The 22,015-nt window shown below is 34.0% G+C and overlaps 1 protein-coding gene across 1 annotated transcript in view; it reads left to right on the top strand.

The window, feature by feature from the left end:
- The window catches only part of LOC111880768 (putative F-box/LRR-repeat protein 23), a 2,103-nt gene extending 675 nt beyond the window's left edge, over positions 1-1,428 (top strand). Inside the window, exons 2-3 of the mRNA XM_023877183.1 lie at positions 269-621; positions 942-1,428. Coding sequence (XP_023732951.1) covers positions 269-621; positions 942-1,428 — 840 coding nt within the window. The remainder of the gene's footprint in view (positions 1-268; positions 622-941) is intronic.
- Positions 1,429-22,015: the final 20,587 nt, after the last annotated feature.

Here is a 22,015-nt window from a genome sequence, read left to right on the forward strand (position 1 = left end):
GGTTTTCTAGCAATTATTATTAATATTTTTTTATTAACCGTGGTTTTCATATGTTTAAACTTTAAAAGTACTAAAATATAAACCCGTCATTGGAGAAATAATAAATAATGTAATTAAGGATGAATTGGACATGCCTTTTTTTTTTCTTAGAGTACTGTATCTGTAGAACGTCGCAAGGTGTAGGGACAATCTTTGTAATTTAGACCTCTCCAATAGAAAACGGGGTTTTTAATAACCAGAACGACGGCTAATTAAGATCCAAACACAGGTGAAACCATCGTATTTCATATGTTCAATCGCGTCGACCTCCGCTGCAGATGTGTATTCGCCAATGAAAAAATCTCCAAATTGGCTGGCAATGCCTCACGATGTGATGGTAGATATAATCCAGAGATTGCCTACATTAGAAATTCTCAACAGCGCAAGGAAAGTATGTAGAACTTGGCAGAGAATTTGTAAGGATCCGGCGATGTGGAAGGTCATCCATATGAATACTCTGTATGATGGTGAGGATCTCGAGATTCTGACAAAGCATGCAGTCAATCTCAGCTGTGGGGAATTGATTGATATCAGTATCGAGTACTTTGGCAGCAATGATCTCCTTAGTTACATTGCCCTTCGGTAGGTTTTTTCCCTTCCCCAGCTATATCGCGTCATACTCACGTTGCATGCATAGACACTCTAATTCATGCAACACACTATGCAATTTTGTACAAATTTATCATCTATGTTTCTTTGGTTTTGTGTTATACAGCTAATTTGGTTGCCTCCTAATATTTAGAAAATGGGGACTATAATAGAATTTATTAGGCAGAATATGTATAGGGGTATGATTTACCTTTATAGCAACTTATCGGATGTTTTTTTGGTTTTAATTAGTAGTTTTATATTACTGAAAATATTTTTCTGCTATGTGGCTTAAAATGGTGATTTGTGAACAGCTCAAGCAACTTGAAATGTCTTTCTCTTACGAACTGCTTTCATATGACGGGTAGTGGGTTGAGTCGGGCAGTCAGAAAGCTAGCCCGATTAGAGAAACTTCACATTTCTTTAATTGATATCAATGAGGAAGATATTGAAGTTATTGGAAAAAATTGCTCTCAGCTTAAGTCCTTCGATATGAGCAAACCATTCAGAGGGAGATTCAAATGCGACTATCATGCCTTCGCCATTGCATGCTACATGCCCCAATTAATCCATTTGAAGCTGTTTGATAATGAGATGACAAATGATGGACTCGAGGCCATTCTTTATGGCTGTCCTCACCTTCAATCACTAGATGTGCGTATGTGTGATAACCTTGATCTTGGCGGGAATTTAGGAAAATTGTGCATGGAACGGATTAAAGATTTCAAGCACAGTTCAACACAAAACAGGGGGTTTGATGTTCAAATTTATGACTATGCCGATGTGGATGACTTTTATTAAGGCCATTCATTCCTCTGAAGACGATTTCTGTGAAGAACTCTATGAATATGGCTCCTATTCTGACTAGATTAATTTTTTTGAAGGTGACTTATGTTATTGCTTACACCTTTGTTTTGGTCTTTTGATATATATATATATATATATATATATATATATATATATATATATATATATATATATATATATATATATATATATATATATATATATCATCTGTACTCGGGAGCTTTGTCTGAGATATTATTTATTTGATTAAAATTGGTTTAATGTGGGTATGTTTTTGGTATATATCATCTCTATTGTTTTCTAGATATGGGTTTCTTAGGCTTAAGTTAATCCTTTTCAATCATTTTTGTATTTAGTTGTTGGTTGAAAACGTCTATATGGTATTAGATTATAATCCTATGAGAGACCTAACCACCAGACAAAAAAGTGAGCATCCAACTATGACAAAAACAGATGATAACAGTTCTAGTTCTTCTTGACACCTGTGGATCCAAAATCTACCTATTACATATGTCATTCAAATGAAGGTTGTTTTATATTATTTAATTGGGCATCCTAATTGATGGCACATGTGAATGCTGAATGGAGTCCTATTCCCGAATTGACATTGAAACATTGTGCAAAATTGATCTGCCACTATTTTGAAGGTGATGATTCCATCAAGTTGGCTTCTCCCTTCCTAAGTGATTTACATAGCGAGAGATGTAAAAGTAAAAAATGTTGCACACATACACATCATTAATGATTAAAAATATACATTTTGCCCTTTTTATAGAAGCACGAATTTTGGTCCAAATCATCATCTAAGGTGTATTATTTGTTGTAAATAGCTCAAATAATCTGAAACGTCTTTGCCTAAAGGATTGCCATATGTGCTGCTTCAAAATCACAGGCAGGGGGCTAAGGCGGGCAGTCAAAAGAGTATGCCCATAGGAGAAACTTGAGCTTCATAACATCTGCATCAAGACAGAAGACATTTTAGTTATTGGACGGAATTGCCCTCAGCTCAAATCCTTCAAGATGATCACTGTGGTTAGTGAGACATTCAAATGTAACGAATATGCCTTTGCCATTGCAAACAGCATGCCCAAGTTAACCCATTTGGAGCTGATTTATAGTCATGCATATTACAAACGATGAACTTGAAACTATTCTTAATGGATGCCCTCACCTTCAATCCCTAGACCTCCGTAAGTGTCATAACCTTGATCTTGATGGGAATTTAGGAAAATTGTGCATTGAAAGGATCAAAGATTTTAAGCACGAGTCAACAGGAAACTGTGAGTTTGAGTTTCCCAGTCATCTTATTTCTGTAGTATGGAGGACTATAATGACGGTGAAAGAAGGTATTGAACTAATACGTTTGAAAAGGTGAGTTTTTATCTATTTGCTTATAGTTTGGTTAATGTGGAAATGTTTTTGGTTCTTTTAAAGCTACCTTGTCTCCATCACAAAAATTGACAAATCTAGAACAATGTGAATGAAAACAAATATTCTTATATATTTTCATCTCTATCGTATATTTCCAGCCATGCATTTCTATCATTTCTGTATTCATTTATTGGTTGAAATCAAGAAACAAAAACATCTAGCTACATGAGCTACATGCAAATTAAAACTGGTCTGCCACTATTCAAGGATGATGATTTAGCAAAGTTAGTGTCTTCCTTCATAAACATTGATGGTTTTGATTTGATTGAAAAAGATTAATCATAATCAGAGATGTAAACAACCTACAAAAAGAAATGTTGTTGCATATATTTTCCATAAACCCAAAATAAACAATGATATGTTAAACAAATTATATGTAAAATGTCGTATATTTGAGTAAAATTTTGAAATGTTGTAGCATAATCTGTGCTAAACAAAACCTTTGCTACATAAATTAGTAAAAAACAAAGCATTATCACATACATATGCATTAAACCTTATAATTTATTTGGGTCATTCACGAAAAGTGAAGTTTATATATACTAGCCGTTTACCAGCGCTAAGCGACGGGTGCAAATAGTTTCTTTCAACAATTATTTCTATTCGGAAACATGTATGATTGGGTACCCAACTTTAACATGAAGGTAATGAAAAGATAAACACTTAACATTGAAATCTAATTTGCTTTGGACCATATATGTAAGAAAAAGAAAAGTTTGGATCGAAAACCAGGTGTAACACTAGTCAAAATAGGTCAATAGACAATCACATGTGATTATGCCAATCATGTAATGTGATCATGTTATCCTAGTAATGTGGTAAGCGTGTTATGTAGTTCATGATAAATTCTAATACAAATATGAATCTTCTTTATAATACAACTCAAAGTATACATCGATACGATCCCAAAAATATAGAGAATGTTTGAATCTGACTTCGTATGAAGAAGTTATTATAAACCGAACACTATATATCTCTATAATAAAAGGAATTTAAAATAGACTTAGAATTAGCTATTGGAGTCTAAAAGAGAGTTGTAGTACTCGTAAATACCTACGCGTGGATATAAAGAACGTCAAAAACGGAGTTCGTATGCGAAAGTTACGACCTTCTGAAGATTCAGCTTTCAGAAACCCTAAGCTAACTAAACTCACGACTTGAACAAGGGTTTATTCACGACGTGAGGAGTCATTTTGCCACATTTCGGAATCTAGAAGGTGTGACGAGGATGCGAGGGGATAAAATCCAAACTCACGACGTGAACAAGGAGTTTTTCACGACGTGAGGAGTCACATGGTGTAACGTCCGTAGATCTGGACTAGTCAATTAGAGGCAATAGGAGTCGAAAATGACTTTTCGACAAAAGATTATTTAGAATAAATAATCTTAACCAAGTTGTAGAATATGTCACAAGGTTTCCGTACATATAAAGAACGCCGAAATCCGAGTTATAACGAAGAAGTTATGACCCGCCGAAGTTTTGCGACGGAATCGACACGGCACGGAGAAGCGTAAATAGTGAATTTACGATAGAGCGAGATTTAGCCTTAGCGATCTAAACGAAAGTCGTAGAATATGTTAAACTAAGAACATCGATAAAAAGAACGCCCAAATCTGACTTCGTATGAAGAAGTTATGATTTTTCGAAGTTTCGGACTAGCAGTGTACAGCCCGAAATTCGAATATTAGATCCAGCGGTTTTTAGCTGACATGACCTAATGAGAATCGAAGATCTCGTTAATAGTAGCGTAACGAGAAAAAGATGGGTGAAAACGGACGTCGAATGAAGAAATGAGGATTTGACGGACCAATCCTGTCCCGGCCCGTTGATAATATAAAATTTAAAATCGAGCCAGAACTAGCCGACGGTTTCTAAACAAAAGTTGTAGAGTACGTTCCCACCTTCGCGTGGATATAAAGAACGTCGAAAACGGAGCTCGTATGCGAAAGTTACGAATATTTAAAGTTTATGATCAAATTTGCGAAGGCTGATAAGGACTTGATGACGTCGCATGATCTAGGCCGTTTGCTTCGGATGGATGACAGCTGGCTCGCTACGCAGCGCGTACAAGAAGAGAACGCCCCGCATTCGGAATCGCTTGGCTTTGGAAGATCCACGTCGCCTTGCTTCGCCCTATGCCCCGCGTCCGAGTTCGGTACGCCCAGCGTACCCTCCGGCCTTATCCTTCCGACGAATGCGGGACAGCTGGTCCGAGGTGGCATCCTTATCCAAACTACGCCCCGTGTAGTGTTGCTGTACGCCCAGCGTACGACCGAGGGTGCGCACCTATAAAAAGGTAGCGAGGGCAGCCATTTTTCTTGCACCAAAACTCATTCTCTCTCTAGCCCCTTTTGAGTCCCCTAAAGTCTAGGTGAACCCCTAGCACCCTAAGGAAGCCCCGAGGCTCCCAGAGTCCCGAGAAAAAGAGCCTTTCGGTTTCGAAACGCTGCTCGAATTAATTTCCGGTTTTCGATAAAATTCGCTGTAAGTGTGCTAAGCTTACGCAATTTTTAATATAGCTTTCAAATAATTATAGGAATGTTATTAGGTCCTTAAAATAATTATTTGGGCTATTATTATGAGTTATATTAAGTGTTATTAACGCATAATAATAGTCAGACTAAATAATTTGTCGCGGTTATCATTAGACTAAACCCTAGTGGTATTGGTACTAGGTTTTATCAATGGAATATCGTTTTGAGAGTATCGAAGCGCTGTTCGAGTGCTGAGTCACCACCTACTCAGGTGAGTGCATAGTTACTTTCAGCTTACACATAGATATGAAGTATTTTATATAAATTACGTGCTGTGTGTGTATATTATCTGTATACTTGCTATCTATGTTGGATGAACGTTTTATACATGTTTTCAATGATTTAAGTTGGATATGTATTTTATATCTACAAAATGTGTTGGGTAAAACATGGGTAGATGTAATAGTTGTTGTGTGACAAAATAAAATAATAAGAGGCCTCGTTATAGCTGTTCTTGATGATCTAGTCCTCTAGCGGAGTATAGATGACGACCACGGACTATTCTAGACAGTCCAGTGGAACACTAGCAGACTCGCAACCTGTAGGTGTTTATTCGAACTGTGTGTTTATTAGAACTGTGTGAACTGTGTGCTCACCAGGTATACTCCATCCCAATGATAGTCCTTTGGCTAAGTCCCTTGTGTTAGATGTTTTAGGGACGTAATGTGAGGATAACGGGAATGGGTAATTGGGTTGATTGTTTGATGTTTAAAAATAATAATTATATTATTGTGGGTTTAAAACCCTATGTGCTCACCAGGCTCCCAAGCCTGACCCACTCAGTTTCATGTATTACAGGTAGTGGCGCATGAGCATAGATGTGATGTTTTGGACGAGGGATTACGGATATAGGCCTGTAGATATGAAATAATGTAGTAAGGCTTATATTGTACTGTTTATGCTTTTGATCTGTACGAACATGACATCCCAAGTCTTTTAATGAAATACATTTCTATGGAAATGCTTTTGATAAATCTTTATCATATTTTGTTTTGGGACAAATTCCACAACATTTTTATAAAATTAAGTACTCTGATTTTTATAAAGCATAAACAAAATCGGTCTTTTCTGGCCGTGATTTTGGGGATGTCACACATGGCCACCTTCCGAAGCTAGGGACACAAATGGCAAGTCTACAGGGTGAACATGCAAGACTCACGACGTGAGCCTTATGAAACTCACGACGTGAGTTTCCAAAACCCTTACTATAAATTGCAGGTCCTACTTCAGCCATTCTTACACTAAAACTTCTTCCCTTTCTCTCCTTTGCTGAAGCCATTTTGCATCCCGAGCCCCGACGATCTCGCACGCTGACTGTTTTGCTTAGATAACATAAAATCACGCTACTAGGGTGAGTTTAACGGCCCCACTTTCTAATATTTCGGGGGAAAACGCATGCTAGATATTATATATGTTATTATTATGTCTATATGATAGTATATAGTTATGATAACCGGGATACGATTGTTCTAAATATAATATTTTGAATATATACAACTATTATCAACTTATCAGTATGTTAATTTACTAATGTAGATCTTGAGTTATACTTAGGATTCTATATATATGTTGTGTGCGATATAATACCGAAGTTATATTCTAAAGTTCTATATGTTGAGTTATAAAGTATGTTGCTATTAACAGTTTTATGTCAAGATAAAACTGGATATGTTATGTGTTGTTATTGTTAGTTTTATATCAAGATAAAACTGGATATGTTATATGTTGTTATTCTTAGTTTTATGTTAAGATAAAACTTGGTATTGTTATTGATAGTTTTATGTCAAGATAAAACTACAAATGTTATATGCTGTTATTATTGGTTTTAGGTCAAGATAAAACCTGGTTTTACTTTAAGATATAGCTGTTATACTGCCTAAATATTATGAAATTAGGAGTAATGTTTAAAAGCATAGTCTAGTAACTTAGGGTTTTAGACATGAAGATGCTTTTGTTGTTAGAGCTATAGGAAGCCGTCAAAGTCTACATGAGTAATTGTATCCATCAACTAAGATTGGGGATCTTAGCGGAAATCCTCTGAACTGTAACCGTTAATCCCGTGTGAGCGAGGAAGTCGTGTATAATTAGTATACGGGTTGACCACCCCACTTGTGACTGTTAGCTACAGTCAACCAAAAGCAAGTGATGAACTATCCTTTTATTTGTTATTATTTCGGCGTCGATGAAGCGTACGGTATTGTTTCTCATGGTAAATCATGAGTGTGTTCTATCAGAGGTATTATGTCATAGCAGCCGTTACAGGCTCATGGTAGCAAATTGTTAGAAATATTATACCTTGTCGTATACAAGTATTAATGTTAACTATAAGTTTTCCCCTACTTATACCTTAGGATTAAGAAATGTTTAGGTATAACACTTAATTGATAAGTATACTATTATACCTAATATACATAATGTCGGAGAGTCAAAATGATACTTTCAAAACTATACTTTTGAATGTGTGAAAATGTATTATTTTATGGAGTCAAAACCTGTGGACTCACCAACTTTATGTTGACGTATTTTTAAAATGCATATGTTTTTAGGAACTTGAAAAGCTGGTATGTATTCGAACAGAAGAAGTTTTACTATTATCTTTCTGTTTATTAAGAAGTATGCCATAGTCGGATATTATGTAATAAATACTAGGAAAACAATAATGTAACTTTCAATCATCAATAAAGGTATGTATTTTCTTTAGTATTGTTCCATGTATGTTATATAACTGTGATACGAAAAATGACGTTACACTACCCGGTGTTTCTGCCGACGGCCGGGGTGTGACAGATTGGTATCAGAGCTATTAACTATAGTGAAATAGTACTTTCTTAGGAAAGCACGTCTATAGAAAAAAGATCTTGATGGTCGGTAGTCATATAAAGGTATATAAATTGGCAAAAGACGATCAATCGATCATTGAGCCATAATTTTTTTTATCGAATAAGTTAATAAAAAATGACTAAAATGAGAGGGTGTTAATTTGGAGCAAGGAATGGAGGATACTCACATAAATTACATGGAATCGGTCACAAAACCAGATGTGACAATTTAAAAAATGTTGGAACCAATTGAAGAATTTAAAATTCGGAACATCATTGAAGTTTGCCAAAATAGTTCCAATACCATTAGGTTCCTTATGTTACCGATGTTCATATTTTATCTAATTTTATGAGTTTAATGCATCTCAGTTTTTATAACTTTTTTTCACAATGTGAGACAAACTCAAGGAGTATATTACTCCCCTTTCATGATCAATCCCCCTAAAGTCTCAACCACATTATATTTTCCTTATATATACCAAGTTAGGACTCTTAAAAAGGATATTTGATCTAAAAAATGACTTAATTCTCCAAATAATTTTTTCGCTTAAATAAAGATATGGATGAATGTGAAGTACAAATATAAATATAAAAAAATGAATAGGACACAAGTATTATTGGAATTGGGTTAAACCATTTGTCCAACACATATCAATTAAAATATAAATACTTTTTTATAGTTTTTTAAAATACATGTAATATATTCAAATACATATCATATGAATAACTAAATGGTGAAAGGTAGTTACTCTAAAAGAGCAAATCTAATTTTGAGCTTCACAACCTAAACTTGCAACGTGCAATTTGAAAGTAAAATTTGCAAGCCTTTTGATAAAATTAAAATTCAAACTAAATGGAGTTACAAATTCCTAATTATATCAGACGTTGAATGAACCTGTGTCACATACAAGTATTTAGATCTTTTGCTCAACACCTCTAAGAAGATCCAGATTATGGTGGTACATCGTGCAACCATTCAAGTTCAATACTCCCATGGTCTCTCACCAGCTGACCAGTCGGCCAAGAAAATCCTGCGTATTTCATACACCCATACATATCAGATCATGCCATATACACATACAGATCAGATCACACACACATATGTTGAGAAATTCAGTGGTGAGATATTTTTGAATCTTATTTTTTGAGGCTGAGAGTGAGGGAGTTATAACCTGATAATCACAATAGAGAGAATGCCAACATGAAACCCAAATGAAAGAATCGAGATTATAGATTAGGGAATTTTGAGTATATTAAAAAAATGGTCCTTGAGTTTAGTTGATCTTTTATGTTTTGGAGTGTCCATACCCTTTTGTGTGCAAAACTCCATATTTCACTTCAAAGTGTGTCCATAACCTTGATTTTTTACCGTGCGACCTGAAGATAACCGGTTTTCTTCTTATGCATCCTATTTCCAAATGAGCTTTTAAAGGTAAGAAAGAAGACAAATCATTGTATTACATATTATAGGGAGGGATGAAATATCGAACAATAGAGGGTAAAAATGGCAATATAACAATATTCAGAATAAAGGTGAGAGACAGAACGATAGAGGGTAATATGGTAATTTGCTATTTTCAACAATTCCATTGAAGTTTTGTCTCCTATTAGGGTCTCCTAAAGCCATTAACATGTGTTGTTAATAAAGATTTAATGTGAAAATATGAAATTAGTCATTGCAAATACGATTTCAACATTCAAAACTTAAGAACAAGATATGACAGAGCAACATAAAGTAACCAAATTCGACTAATTCTCAATTCCTTTAAATCACATTACAAATCAAAGTAAAACAGATAGTTTGAGATCATAAAGAACCAATTCAGATGAAATGTAAAAAGAAAAAAAGCAAACAAATGCAATTTAACATGAAACTGATATCTTCAATATTATTTGCACCAAAAAAGTTTAAATTTAAAAATTCAAGTGTCAATATACTAAAACCCAATCTAATTAACGGATCATAATTCTCATTTTGAACAAAAATCCATAATTTATCACTAAATTACATCACAATACTTCGTTGTTAGGCTCTTATCTTATCACCAAAAGCTATTAAACCCCAATTATTTAAATCAAGATTTTTAAGAAAGAAATAACGGATTTTTTTTAGAAACATATATGTTACCTCCTTTGAGAAGGATCTTCCAATATAATTTTGGGCGTTTAAGCTGCTGCCACTATCCATGAAGCTCTGTGTAGGCTCTGTAGATACTACATCAATAATATGAGAAGAAAATGAACAAAAAGAGTCCAAATTATAGATATTAGTCAAGGGGACAACCACAAATGAATCAAATATATCATAAAACCAAAATATCCAATCAACAAAAAAGTTAATCTATTAACAGTTAATACAAAATTAAAAATTGCATCAAGCTTGTTAATCAAAATTGGAAATTTTATAGGAATCGCCTTTAGTGGTGGCTATGCTGATAAACATAGAGATAACATCTTATGTACATCCAAAGAAACAAAGGATGCTTGTAAAATTGAAAAGGGATGAATCATACATTCAATGGCAAAAGAAGATAGGTACATGTGAAGAATATCAGGTGGAATGTCCTAAATAAACAAATTTGTTATAGATTCAACACCAAATGAAAATTCTGCATTCACATCGCATACAATCAGTTAAATATCTAAAAGATGTTTAAGCATAAGGACCAAATTAACGTTATGCTCCAGAAAAAAATCAATACAGGAAAGATGAGAACAACTGCTTACCTTCAAATTGGAATCGAGAGTGAAAGAAAGATAGAACTGTTGCTTACCTTAAAATCTGTATCGAGAGAGAAAAATAGGGAAGAGAGAAGGAGGAGAGTAGTGGTGGTGGTGCTTGCGTTATCTCTGCCGATGAAGGTGGTGATAGCGACTTCGATTATGCTTTGATTCACGGTGGTGTTGAGAAATTTCAATGCCAAGCATCTTCCAGTGGATGCCAATGTTTAAGCAATTAGAAACACAGTGGGATAAATAGATGAATATCAAGAAATTTCGAAATAAAAATAATAAAATACCTCTATCCTAAAATCATGAAAGTTCATAGTCAAGAATCAAATTGAAGAGATGATGTACGCCTTCTTGGGAGCGAGTTGTCCGGCTAGTGAAGTGGTCCAAGCAGATGGTTTTGTCTGTGCTTCTCCCGAAATCACGATATGATAAGTTTTGATTTAAAAAAATAAAATAAAACGTGCACTCTTCCTGGAGCGACGATAGGATCGAAAGTAGAAAACACGGCTCCATCTGCTCAATCATTCTCCCTTTTAACACCCATATTTTGGTTGCATGCGTGCGATTTTGAAGCTGAATTGTGACCTACAAAATCTTGATTGAGTGGATCAGACAACAAATAGATGATTGGGGTGTAGAGAGATAATCGAGCAGATGGTTGTGTATGTATTTAGTGGTGAACAGTGGCGGTGGTTTAGGGGGAGTAGCAAACGGCGACGTAGTAGGAGGCCAAAGGCTGTTTTTTTTTTTTTTTTCCTTTTTCAAGAGGATGCAATCACCGGTGGTAGAGGTCGACGGTTAGGGTTTCTAGAGAAACCCATTCCAGATCAATGTGATGAGGGAGGGACGGGAGCTTTTATTCGAACGTCTGTGTATATATGAACAATAAACGGAACTGCCGAGATGTGAGGAAATTTTAAGATAAGAGGGAGCCAGGTCAGAACTCAAAACAATAACACCTTGATAATAGGGGCGATAAGTTGACTTTTTCTAAATGCTTACCCGATAAGATATGACTTCTATAGAATGCAAAAAGTTGTAAATTATGCTTTAAAAGTTATACCTCTTAAAATTCAGCAAAACATGCTAAATGCTTATTAAGGTATATATATATATATATATATATATATATATATATATATATATATATATATATATATATATATATATATCATAAATGTGGATCATAAATTCCCCTTTAAGAATCTTTTGACCTTGATGATTTGTAATTTTTATTTGTTTCGTTTTAATTGTTTGTCTGTTATTAATAATTAGTTATTATTGACAGCTTTTTGTTGGAAGCATCAATCAAGAGCAATAAGACAAGTTTAAAGAGGAAAACTGTTGGAAACTCAAATACCAAAACGCAATTGTTGTTTGAGAAAAAGATGGCTGAATGACTTGATTTACTGAAATAAGAACAAGAGCTTATATAGCCTACAAAGCTCAATAGAAAGCAGGAAAACTCTCAAACATTGAGCACTAACTTCTCTCAGAAGTTAGTTGACCAATAATCTGGCTAAATACAAACTAACTAAATACCTTATAATTTACGCATTATTCTAACAGACTTTACCATATAAACATACCATGGGACTTGACTCTAACAAAACCCTCCCGTAAACTCACTGCTGATCACAGAAGTTAGTTTATACCAGCAACATCACAAACTCCCAACTTTTCTCAAACTCTTTTAAGTACCTCAGAATCCTCATGGTCGCTTGAAGATGCATTTCAACTAATTAAGCTCACACTAAACATCAAGTCAGGTTGAGTTATTGTAAGGTACTTTAGACTTCCCATAATTTTCCGGGAGTAGCTTTCATCATCTTGTACTCCAACTTCATCTTTGTGCATTTTAGAACCGGTTATGATTGGGCTCCCAACTGGTTTCAGCCATGCCACATCTGATGTATGCTTCTTTTGACCGAGACAAATACCTTCAAGCTGCTATGAAACTTTTATCCCGGTAATGAATTTCATCTTTTTGAGATCAGTCGTATGAAAAGTACGCATCATAGAATTTGTAGATCCAAGCATCATGTCTTCATCATCGCTAGTAAAAGTCAAATCAATATTTTTTTAGAACAGTTTATACATGCACCCACTACTCTACTCTTAAATGAACACATTTTGTCCAATACGATACTTGAACCCTCAACCTTTGGTTGAAGGGCACCTATCCATCAACTTTTGATACCGCTAGGCCAAAGACCCTTGGTAAGTAGTCAACTTCAATAATTACAATTATCATTTTACCTTCTGCATTCCTCTTTTTGAACAATGTTTGCTCATTTGGATTTCAATAGAAGCCTTCATTGACGAAAAAAGCATATTGATTCGACAAAACTAGACTCATGGTGTTTGTTTTAGTCCATAAAGCACCTTCCTATGTTTATAGACCTTGTATTCATTGCATTTCTTCAAAAAGTATTTAGGTAGCTCCATATAAACATCCTCACTCAGTTCACCATGCAAGAAAGCTGATTTGATATCTAGTTGAAAAATATTACATCTCATTTAGGCTGACAATGCTACAATCAGATGAACAATTAACATTCTTGCCACTAGAGCAAAGACATCGATATAGTCCATGCTCTTGAGAATAACCTTTGACCACCAACCAAGCCTTGTTCTTATCCACATCTCCATGCTCATTAAATTTCGTTTTAATTTGTAGAGGTAAAAACTAGTGACCAAGTTTAATTTTTTTTTTATGCTTAATAGAGTTGTAAAATACAACATTTTAAAGCCCAAATTGTTGTGTATGATGAACTTTTGTTGTGTACAAATAAGCTCCCTTATCATAAATTTTCCTTTCCTTTCTCTCCTCTTACTTCCAATAAATAAAATCAGGAGCAATGATATTTTTCCAATTTTTATGTTTCCTTTCTTTTCTCTCCTTAAATGAAACTCCAGAGCAATAAAATCGATTTTTTTCACTTTTTTATGTTTTAAGCCTCAAATAAACAGAGATGAACAAAGTGTTTCGAGATGAAGACATATTGAAGAAGAAGAAGCAATTGAAGTTATTGGACGGAATTGCCCTCAGCTAAAGTCCTTCGAGATGAACAAAGTGTTCACAGGGCTACTTGGATGTAACGATCATGCCTTTGCCATTGCAAATAACGTGCCCCATTTAATCCATTTGGAGCTGATATTGATAGTAAGATGACAAACGATGGACTTCTTGCCATTCTAATGGTTGCCCTAATCTTCAATCCTTAGATTTACCTATGTGACATGACCTTAATCTTGGTGGGAATTTAGGAAAATTGTGCACGGAAAGGATCAAAGGTGTTAAACATGACTCAACATAAGCATGACTCAACAGAAAACTGATGGTTTCAACTTTCAAACTTAGATTCATCACTAGTATGATGTGGCCCACTTTTATGAAGGTGGCTTTTATGTATTTTATATTATTATTACGTACACGTTTGTTTTGGTCTTTCGATATCATTTGCATCCTGGCCATGGGTTACCTGTTTTAGATTTTTGGTTTGAGATATTATTCATTTGCTTACATTTGGTTTAATGTGGGTATGTTTTCGGTTTCCAATACAAAATTTGACAAAACTAGAACAATATAAAGAAAACCATATATTCATATCTTTATTGTGTTGAAGAAATCATCCAAGGTTTGCTCATGTGAATGTCTGAGTGAAATCATGTTTCTGAGTTGAGACAAAAGAGACAGAAACATATCACAACATTGATTTGTCACTATTTCAAAGGCGATAGCAAGAGATGTAAAAAACATAGAGAAGAAATGTTGTTCCATAAATTTGTCTTTTCCCAAAATTAAGCAACGAATTTTTTAGACTATTTTACTACATAAATTAGTTAAGAAGAAAGATTATTACATAAAGGGAAATTTTTAGACTAGTTTACCACATGAGCCCAAGGGGTCCACGTGTTTTCCAGACCCCTTTTGTGGTTGAGGGCCCATGTCCCGACTAGGAAAATGGTGCAATTAAGAGTAGCTTAGGAGTAGATTGGATTTCCAACACGAAAATAACATAAAGGATAACTCTGTATATGTTCTTATTAAATGTCAAAATATTATATTTGTCCGGCATAATATCTAAATTCTTATTTTTCATGCTTAATCCCTTAGTAATATCATATTTGCCCAAATCAGATTTTTTTTAATATTTTGTAATCCTTTTATATTTGTAAATCATTGAAATTGAAAAAAAAATAACAAAAAAAAAAACTAAATTGACCGTATTGCCCTTACCTTCAAATTTGTAGAAAATCTAACATTAGAGACCTAGAGTTCTTGTTTTACCCTCTTCGTCTTCCTTTGTGCCCTCTAGTCATCTTCCTTCTTACAATTGTTAAGAGTATCGCTAATTTCAATTTTTGTTGCATGTCGAATTTAGAACATGAATGTGATTAATTTATGTTTGTGTGATTAGAACTGATGAGCATCTTTCGAAAAATTGGGTGATTAGAACTGATCGCTTGGTAGACATTTTGATCAAATAAAATGCTTAATGAATTAGAACTAATGAGGAGTTTCAAACTTTTTGAGAATTTCTGATTAAATAACTGTTGTATACGTATACAACTAATAGTCATTTAGGTGGTTGCTATTTCTTGGTTCAAAGATTAAAGTTTATTGCTATTTTTTTTGCATATTCTCCCAAAATGTAATGCCTTTTTGTGGGTATTATTTTGCAGCTTCATCTTATACTTTTTTAGTCGTGGTCATCTAATAAAACCATGTAATCATTTAATAATATGGCTTGACAAAAATCACATGGTGAGAACAACTATCTAAATGTCTACACACTTTGTTCTTGTTGTTTCATTTGTTATGTGATTCGTCCTTTACGCATGTAAAATGTCTTACAACCTTTTTAACTTCTTCAACACTTTTACACTTCTTTTTTATTTTTAACATATTTTAAATAGAAGTAAATAATAACAAAAGGATCCCACCCTTCCTCCCTCCCTCCTGTAAAGGGTATCCCCTTACCATTTTGATCTCTTTTTGATCTTCTTGAATAAATTGAAGCACAAACAAACACATATGTAAAGATTTATTTTCATATTCTCGATCTGTATGTTGAAACAAAAACTCAAGAACCTTAGCTAACTTACAAATGGGGATAAATGTCATGAAGATGTAAGTCTAATTTAATGTTTCTTCAGGATAGCCGATCTCGATGATGTTGGATTTAAAAAAATCATCACTGGAAGATGGATTGAAAAAAATCAAAGCATCATCTTTGCCTTCCACGGGTTACCTACGATGGAGACTATGAAGGAATGGGTGGGATCTTAGTCATGGAGAAAGACAATAATTGTTTGAGTTTCATTTTTCAACGGTTTACATATGAATTTTAGATTAGGGATTCATCGATTGTTTGATTTGTACCTTTTGTGCATCTTGAAAACACAAATTTATAAAACCAAGAAAAGAATTCTTGATATAGCTTTCGATTTACAAAACCTAGATTCAGTTTCTAGATGAGGCTTCAAGGTGATTATTTGTGTTAAAGCCTCAATAGATGTTAATAATGTTCTACTCCATTACATCAATAGATGTTCACTGTGTTAGTATTCATCATTTTGGTTTGTGTTTTTGTGATATGTATTTCATCAAATCTTATAGGTTTGTACATGAGTTCCATCAGATTTTAGGTTTGTGCTTTTCCACAAAATCAATTTCAGTGGCAGTAGGATCAAGGTTGGTAAGTAATTTTGGGTGATGATTCTCCTAATTTTAATAAAAGATGTTCAATGATTTGCATTCTATGCAATTTGGGATGATGATTTGTTCGATGGTAATAAGAAATTTGAGGTGATTGGTTGCGAATCTTATAATTTCAAAGTTTATTTAATGGCTTGTGATGACACAAATTAAACCTGGCAACCCGTGTCTGCGTGTCGTGTAATCGTGTCAGACATGAATTTACATGACACGAATTTGTTAAATACGAACACAACACGAATTATAAAACGTGTTTGGGGTATCAAACACGAACACGACACGGAAAAAATTCGTGTGACACGTGACACGACACGAATAGACACATTTTTAGCCGTGTTACAAGAAAACATGAATAGACACGTTTTTAATGGCTTTTTTTTTAAGCTAGGGCTATAAACTAATTATTGACTTCTACGAAATTGGTCCCTAATATATTATAAATATAAAATTTAACCGTAAAGTATATATGTGTATATACGTGTTTGTACATGTCACGTATCAACATGAATTTGTATTGTGTCTTTTACTTGTCTAAACAGGTAAATTCGTGTTTGACACGTGTAAGACACGAAACACAAATTTAAAATACGTGTCAGACATGAATAAACACGAAACACGAATTTCAAAAACACATACACGGAAAACTCGTATCGTGTTCGTGTAGTGTTAATCGTGTCATGTATCAAATTGTCAGGTCTAACACAAATTAGAGTAGTTGTTATGGAGCTTATCGGAGAAAGACGAAGTTGGGGGAGGGGAGGGTGGCAGTCTGCTCTATTTTGTTATCTATTAATACTTCCACCAAATTAGAACAATGTAAAATGAACCAAACAATACATGAACCGCTTGATAAATTGTATTTAGACCTAAACATATCAACCATCAATTTCACTATATTTCTAACTAAAAATGTGAAAATACATGGGAATCAGTTGATAAGTTGTATTTAGACCTAAACCTTGATAAGTTGTATTTAGAACTAAACCTATCAACAATCAATATTTACTCTATTTTGTTATCAATTAGAATAATTTTTCAAACAATACATTTAACTCTACAAAGTCCATTTAATACCAACTACGCATTCCACCCCATTCAACTATTCCATTAAACTATGCATTGTGGATACTATTAAGGCGTGTTTTATGTGTAAGCATTTTCTTAGTGTCGACAATCAGTAAATATTTGCGTTAAAGATTTAACAACACCATTTTTATGAAACATAGTATATCTTTTATCAATTATATGAGTTTAAAGTATCTATTTGATAAAACTGAATTGAACATCAATCAACAATAATGCATGGAGCATTTAAGTATTATTACTACAAATGCATGGCCATTTGGGTAAGGATTGAGACTTAAATTGGAAGTACAACTATGTCCACGATCAGTGGCTCCGCCAGATGGGGCGTTAGGGGTACTACAACACCCCGCAAAAAAATTATTCTATGTATATAAAAATAAATATTTGTAAACAAGTTCTATGTTATTGTACCCCCGGCTAAAGAGATTATATCATGTTTTTTAATGCCCCGAATATGATAAATATATAGAATATTTATTGATAATGTTTGTACCCCCATATAAAAATATTTGGCTCCACGATCAGGATGAGCATATGAACCGGAAAAGCCGAATCGGGTCGATATACACATTCGCTTTATAAAAAATGTTAATTTGGTTTTAGACCAATTCAGGTTTGATTTAGTCGTGATCCTATAAACCCAAATTGAGTCGAAAATTGACCGAAACCAAACCAAACCAAGAGCATATATACATCCATCACATACATCCTAACGAGATGCTATAACACGTTTTGACACATTTACAAACTTTATTTTTATGTTGTTCACAACTTTGTTTTGACACATTTATGTAAGTTATTTAGAAGGTGTTTGAGATTTCATTTAAAAACAACTTATTGACGTATTATCTTTCTGAAATGTCTATAACTCAAAGTATTTGGCAATATAAAAAAGTCGTTTAAAATAATTTCTCATTAATTTTCAAAAAGGAAATTTCAATAAGTTTAGATTTATATCTTATCAAAACTCCATATAACTTTTTGGGTTGTAAAACACAAATACCCTTAAAACATATATAAGCTAAGGCAAGCACTTCTTATAAAACAAGTTATTGACTTATTAACTTTTCCGACCATCTAATCTAAACACTTTTTGAAAAAATTAATTCTCACCACCATAAGTCACTAAGTCCTTTTGCCTAAAATTCATTTTTAGGTATAAAATGAAATCTCAAACACCCACTTAATTACAACTTCAATTTGAAACCTTTTTCTACTACTTAGTTTTTATATACATTTTTACTTCATTCTAAATTTTAAATTTTAAGATTACAAAATATTTTGCTATGAACAAACTCACTGAAAAAAATGCAACATAATTATAAAGAAAAGAAACTAAAAACAAAGAAGTTGTACAACGCAATTCCACCTTGTAAAAACGGAGCTATGAAAAACAGGAAAAATCTTGTGTAAAACAAAGTTCTAACAAAATATGATTCAAATGAAATCAAAACATGTAAAATAAATAGAAAAAACATGTAAAATATGTTCAAAGAAAGAGTAAAAATATGTCAAAACAAAGGATGGATGCAAAACGGAAAATTTTGAAAAATCAAGATTGGACCCGGAAGCATGAGCGAACACGAGGCGTGTTGGATTGGCACTAAAAATGAGCACGGGTTGTGTTTGACAAAAAATAAGCTGTTGACCATGTTGAACACGACCCGTGTCAGCTTAGCCTATTTGGACACATGCTGTGTTGGTCCAGCTGAGCGTTTTTTAGCATTGCACTTTGGTAGAAGACCTGATGATGGCTTGCATATTTCCACCCAACACGACCCGTGTTGATTTACTCTATTTCAACACGGGGCGTGTTCAAACCAAAAACTAATCTATTTCAACACGGGGCGTGTTCGAACCAAAAACTAACTTTTGATAGTTTTTCCTATCTTTCATATTATGGGATTAGGGACATTTTTTATGGACATACTTCATTTTCGAGAGCAGGGGAGAAGTGAAATTTCAATGATTTTTGCAAGGTTTTGATTATAATCATTTTCGAATCATTTCTCATTGGATGTGTAAGTCTTGTGTGTGCATCATTTCATATTTTCTAGACTTGGTGATTGTTTTAGTCATGTGTGGCTAGAACGCTAGTTCTCCAACTTTATGTCATGACTTTTTTCTTTGTGATTTTAATCATGTGATTGATGTGTGTTTCTAATTTCTATCTAGTGAATTTGATTTTGTTTCAATTGAATGGTTGATTTTAATTTTAGTTCTTACTGGCCATTAGAATAAGGGTTAGGTCATTCAAGTTATCTATTTTGCAAAATCCATAATTGTTTTGTGAAATAAAGCAAGTAACAAGCACTAAATTGAATTATTTTGAATAAATCTAATGTAAATCGTATTCACACATTGTTATGCTCCCAAGCTTATGAGGACTATTGAATGTTTTTAGGAACATTCACATAAAGTTTGATGCAATCTTTCAATCCAACTCTAAGAGATTGTTTAGATTAGGTTAGTGAGGTTAGGGTCAATTACAGAGCTTATTTTGGTTAATTAATGTGGTGAATGGAAAATATTAGAGCTTATTAACACTTTCAAGTACCAATTTTGGTAGCATTGAACAAATATCATGTCATCTTGGAATCATATTGCTAAGTCATTATACATAGAGTTGGAGTCTTTAAAAAAATTCTGAATTTTCTTTAATTAGTTAATCATTAGTTTGTCCTTTGTTTCATTTATTTGAATTGTTACATACAACACCCCCCCCCCCCCCCGGCCACCCTTCTTACATACTTTTATTAGTTAGACATTAGCCATGCGTCTATGTGAATCGACCCTGCTTGCCTTGTACTACTTTTTAGTGCATTAAAACAGTGTATTTGGAGTCTGTTCTACCCCTATTATTGTTATGTTTGACATCCCTAACAATATTTCATAATCGATAAATGTTTTTCATATGTATTCTCCCCTAAAATAGTAAAACATTAAAAAGGGGCCGCAAGCACTCACTTTAAACATGTAATTTCATGAACTAAGCATGACGTGAGAAACCACTATGCTCAAAGTGATCAAGATCACTGGGACTATTTTTGTTACCTAATAAACCAAAAGGGTAGTTTTATTATTTAACAAGTATGTGGGTGGTTTCGTAAAGTAATTAATTATAGGGACTGATTTTACCAAACTCTTTCAATAAGTGACTAATTTCGTAACTTATATGCAAAGTAGGGGGCTGAAGTGTATATTTAAAATCCAAGTTTGATAATGGGATCAATTTTGAAGACAATTATCCATGGAGGGGCCATTATGTTTATTTTAAGGGTAAGTTGAGACAATTAGGACTAGATCTATTAGTCAATTGGACTAAGGGATGGTTTTTGAACATATTAATTCAAAGATTAAGATATGAGGGGGAAGTCATCCCTGTCATCTATTCTCATTCACCGGCGACGAAACTAAAAAAAAATCATCTTCTTCAATTTGTTTAACAAACATAAAAGGGAGGTGTAGGGAACAAAAGATGATGGTGGCGGAGGAGTTACTATGGCGGTAGGGAGGTCGTTGGTCGGATTCTTCACATCAGCAGCAACAAGGATGGCAGTTAGTGGTGGTAATTGGCTTACGATGGTGGCCTCGACTACCTTGCTTGCTTTCTATTGGAGAGAATGAAGAGAGATAAGGAAGATGGAAGACAGTAGATGGTAAGAGGGGTAGGGTTCCAATAACAACAACAGTGTGAGTGGTGAGGTGGGTTGCGTCGGTGGTGGGTGGCAGCTCTGTTGCCCGATTTTTTGGCATCCGGCGGTTCACAAGCAGGGAGAGGAGTGGAATGTGGCATCAATGATCACTACTAGAAAAACAGTCTTTTACGATGCTCATTGCGCGTCCTAAAAGGCTCAGACGACGCGCAAATGCGCGTCAAGAAAGGCCCTGTCATAAAGAGAGACGACGCGCATTTACGACGCGCGTTTATGACACGCAATGCGTATCAAGGAAGGCCCTGTCATAAATACCTTATGACGCGCGTGTTTATGACACGCAATGCGTATCAAGAAAGCCCCTGTCAAGAAAGGCCATGTCATAAATGAAGATGACACAGATTTTTGCGTATCATAATTTTAGATGTTTAAAAAAAATATTACTTATAGATTTACTAATTTTCAAATTAAATTTGTATTTAATGTCTCATAATAGAAAATAAAATATTATATACAAAAAATACAATCCATTGCATAAAATTTAATGTCATACAAATAATCGGTCTAAGGAAAGATAAAACAAAATCAATAGCCGA

This window comes from Lactuca sativa, chromosome 7 (genome assembly GCF_002870075.4).
Source record: "Lactuca sativa cultivar Salinas chromosome 7, Lsat_Salinas_v11, whole genome shotgun sequence".
Lineage (NCBI taxonomy): Eukaryota > Viridiplantae > Streptophyta > Magnoliopsida > Asterales > Asteraceae > Lactuca > Lactuca sativa.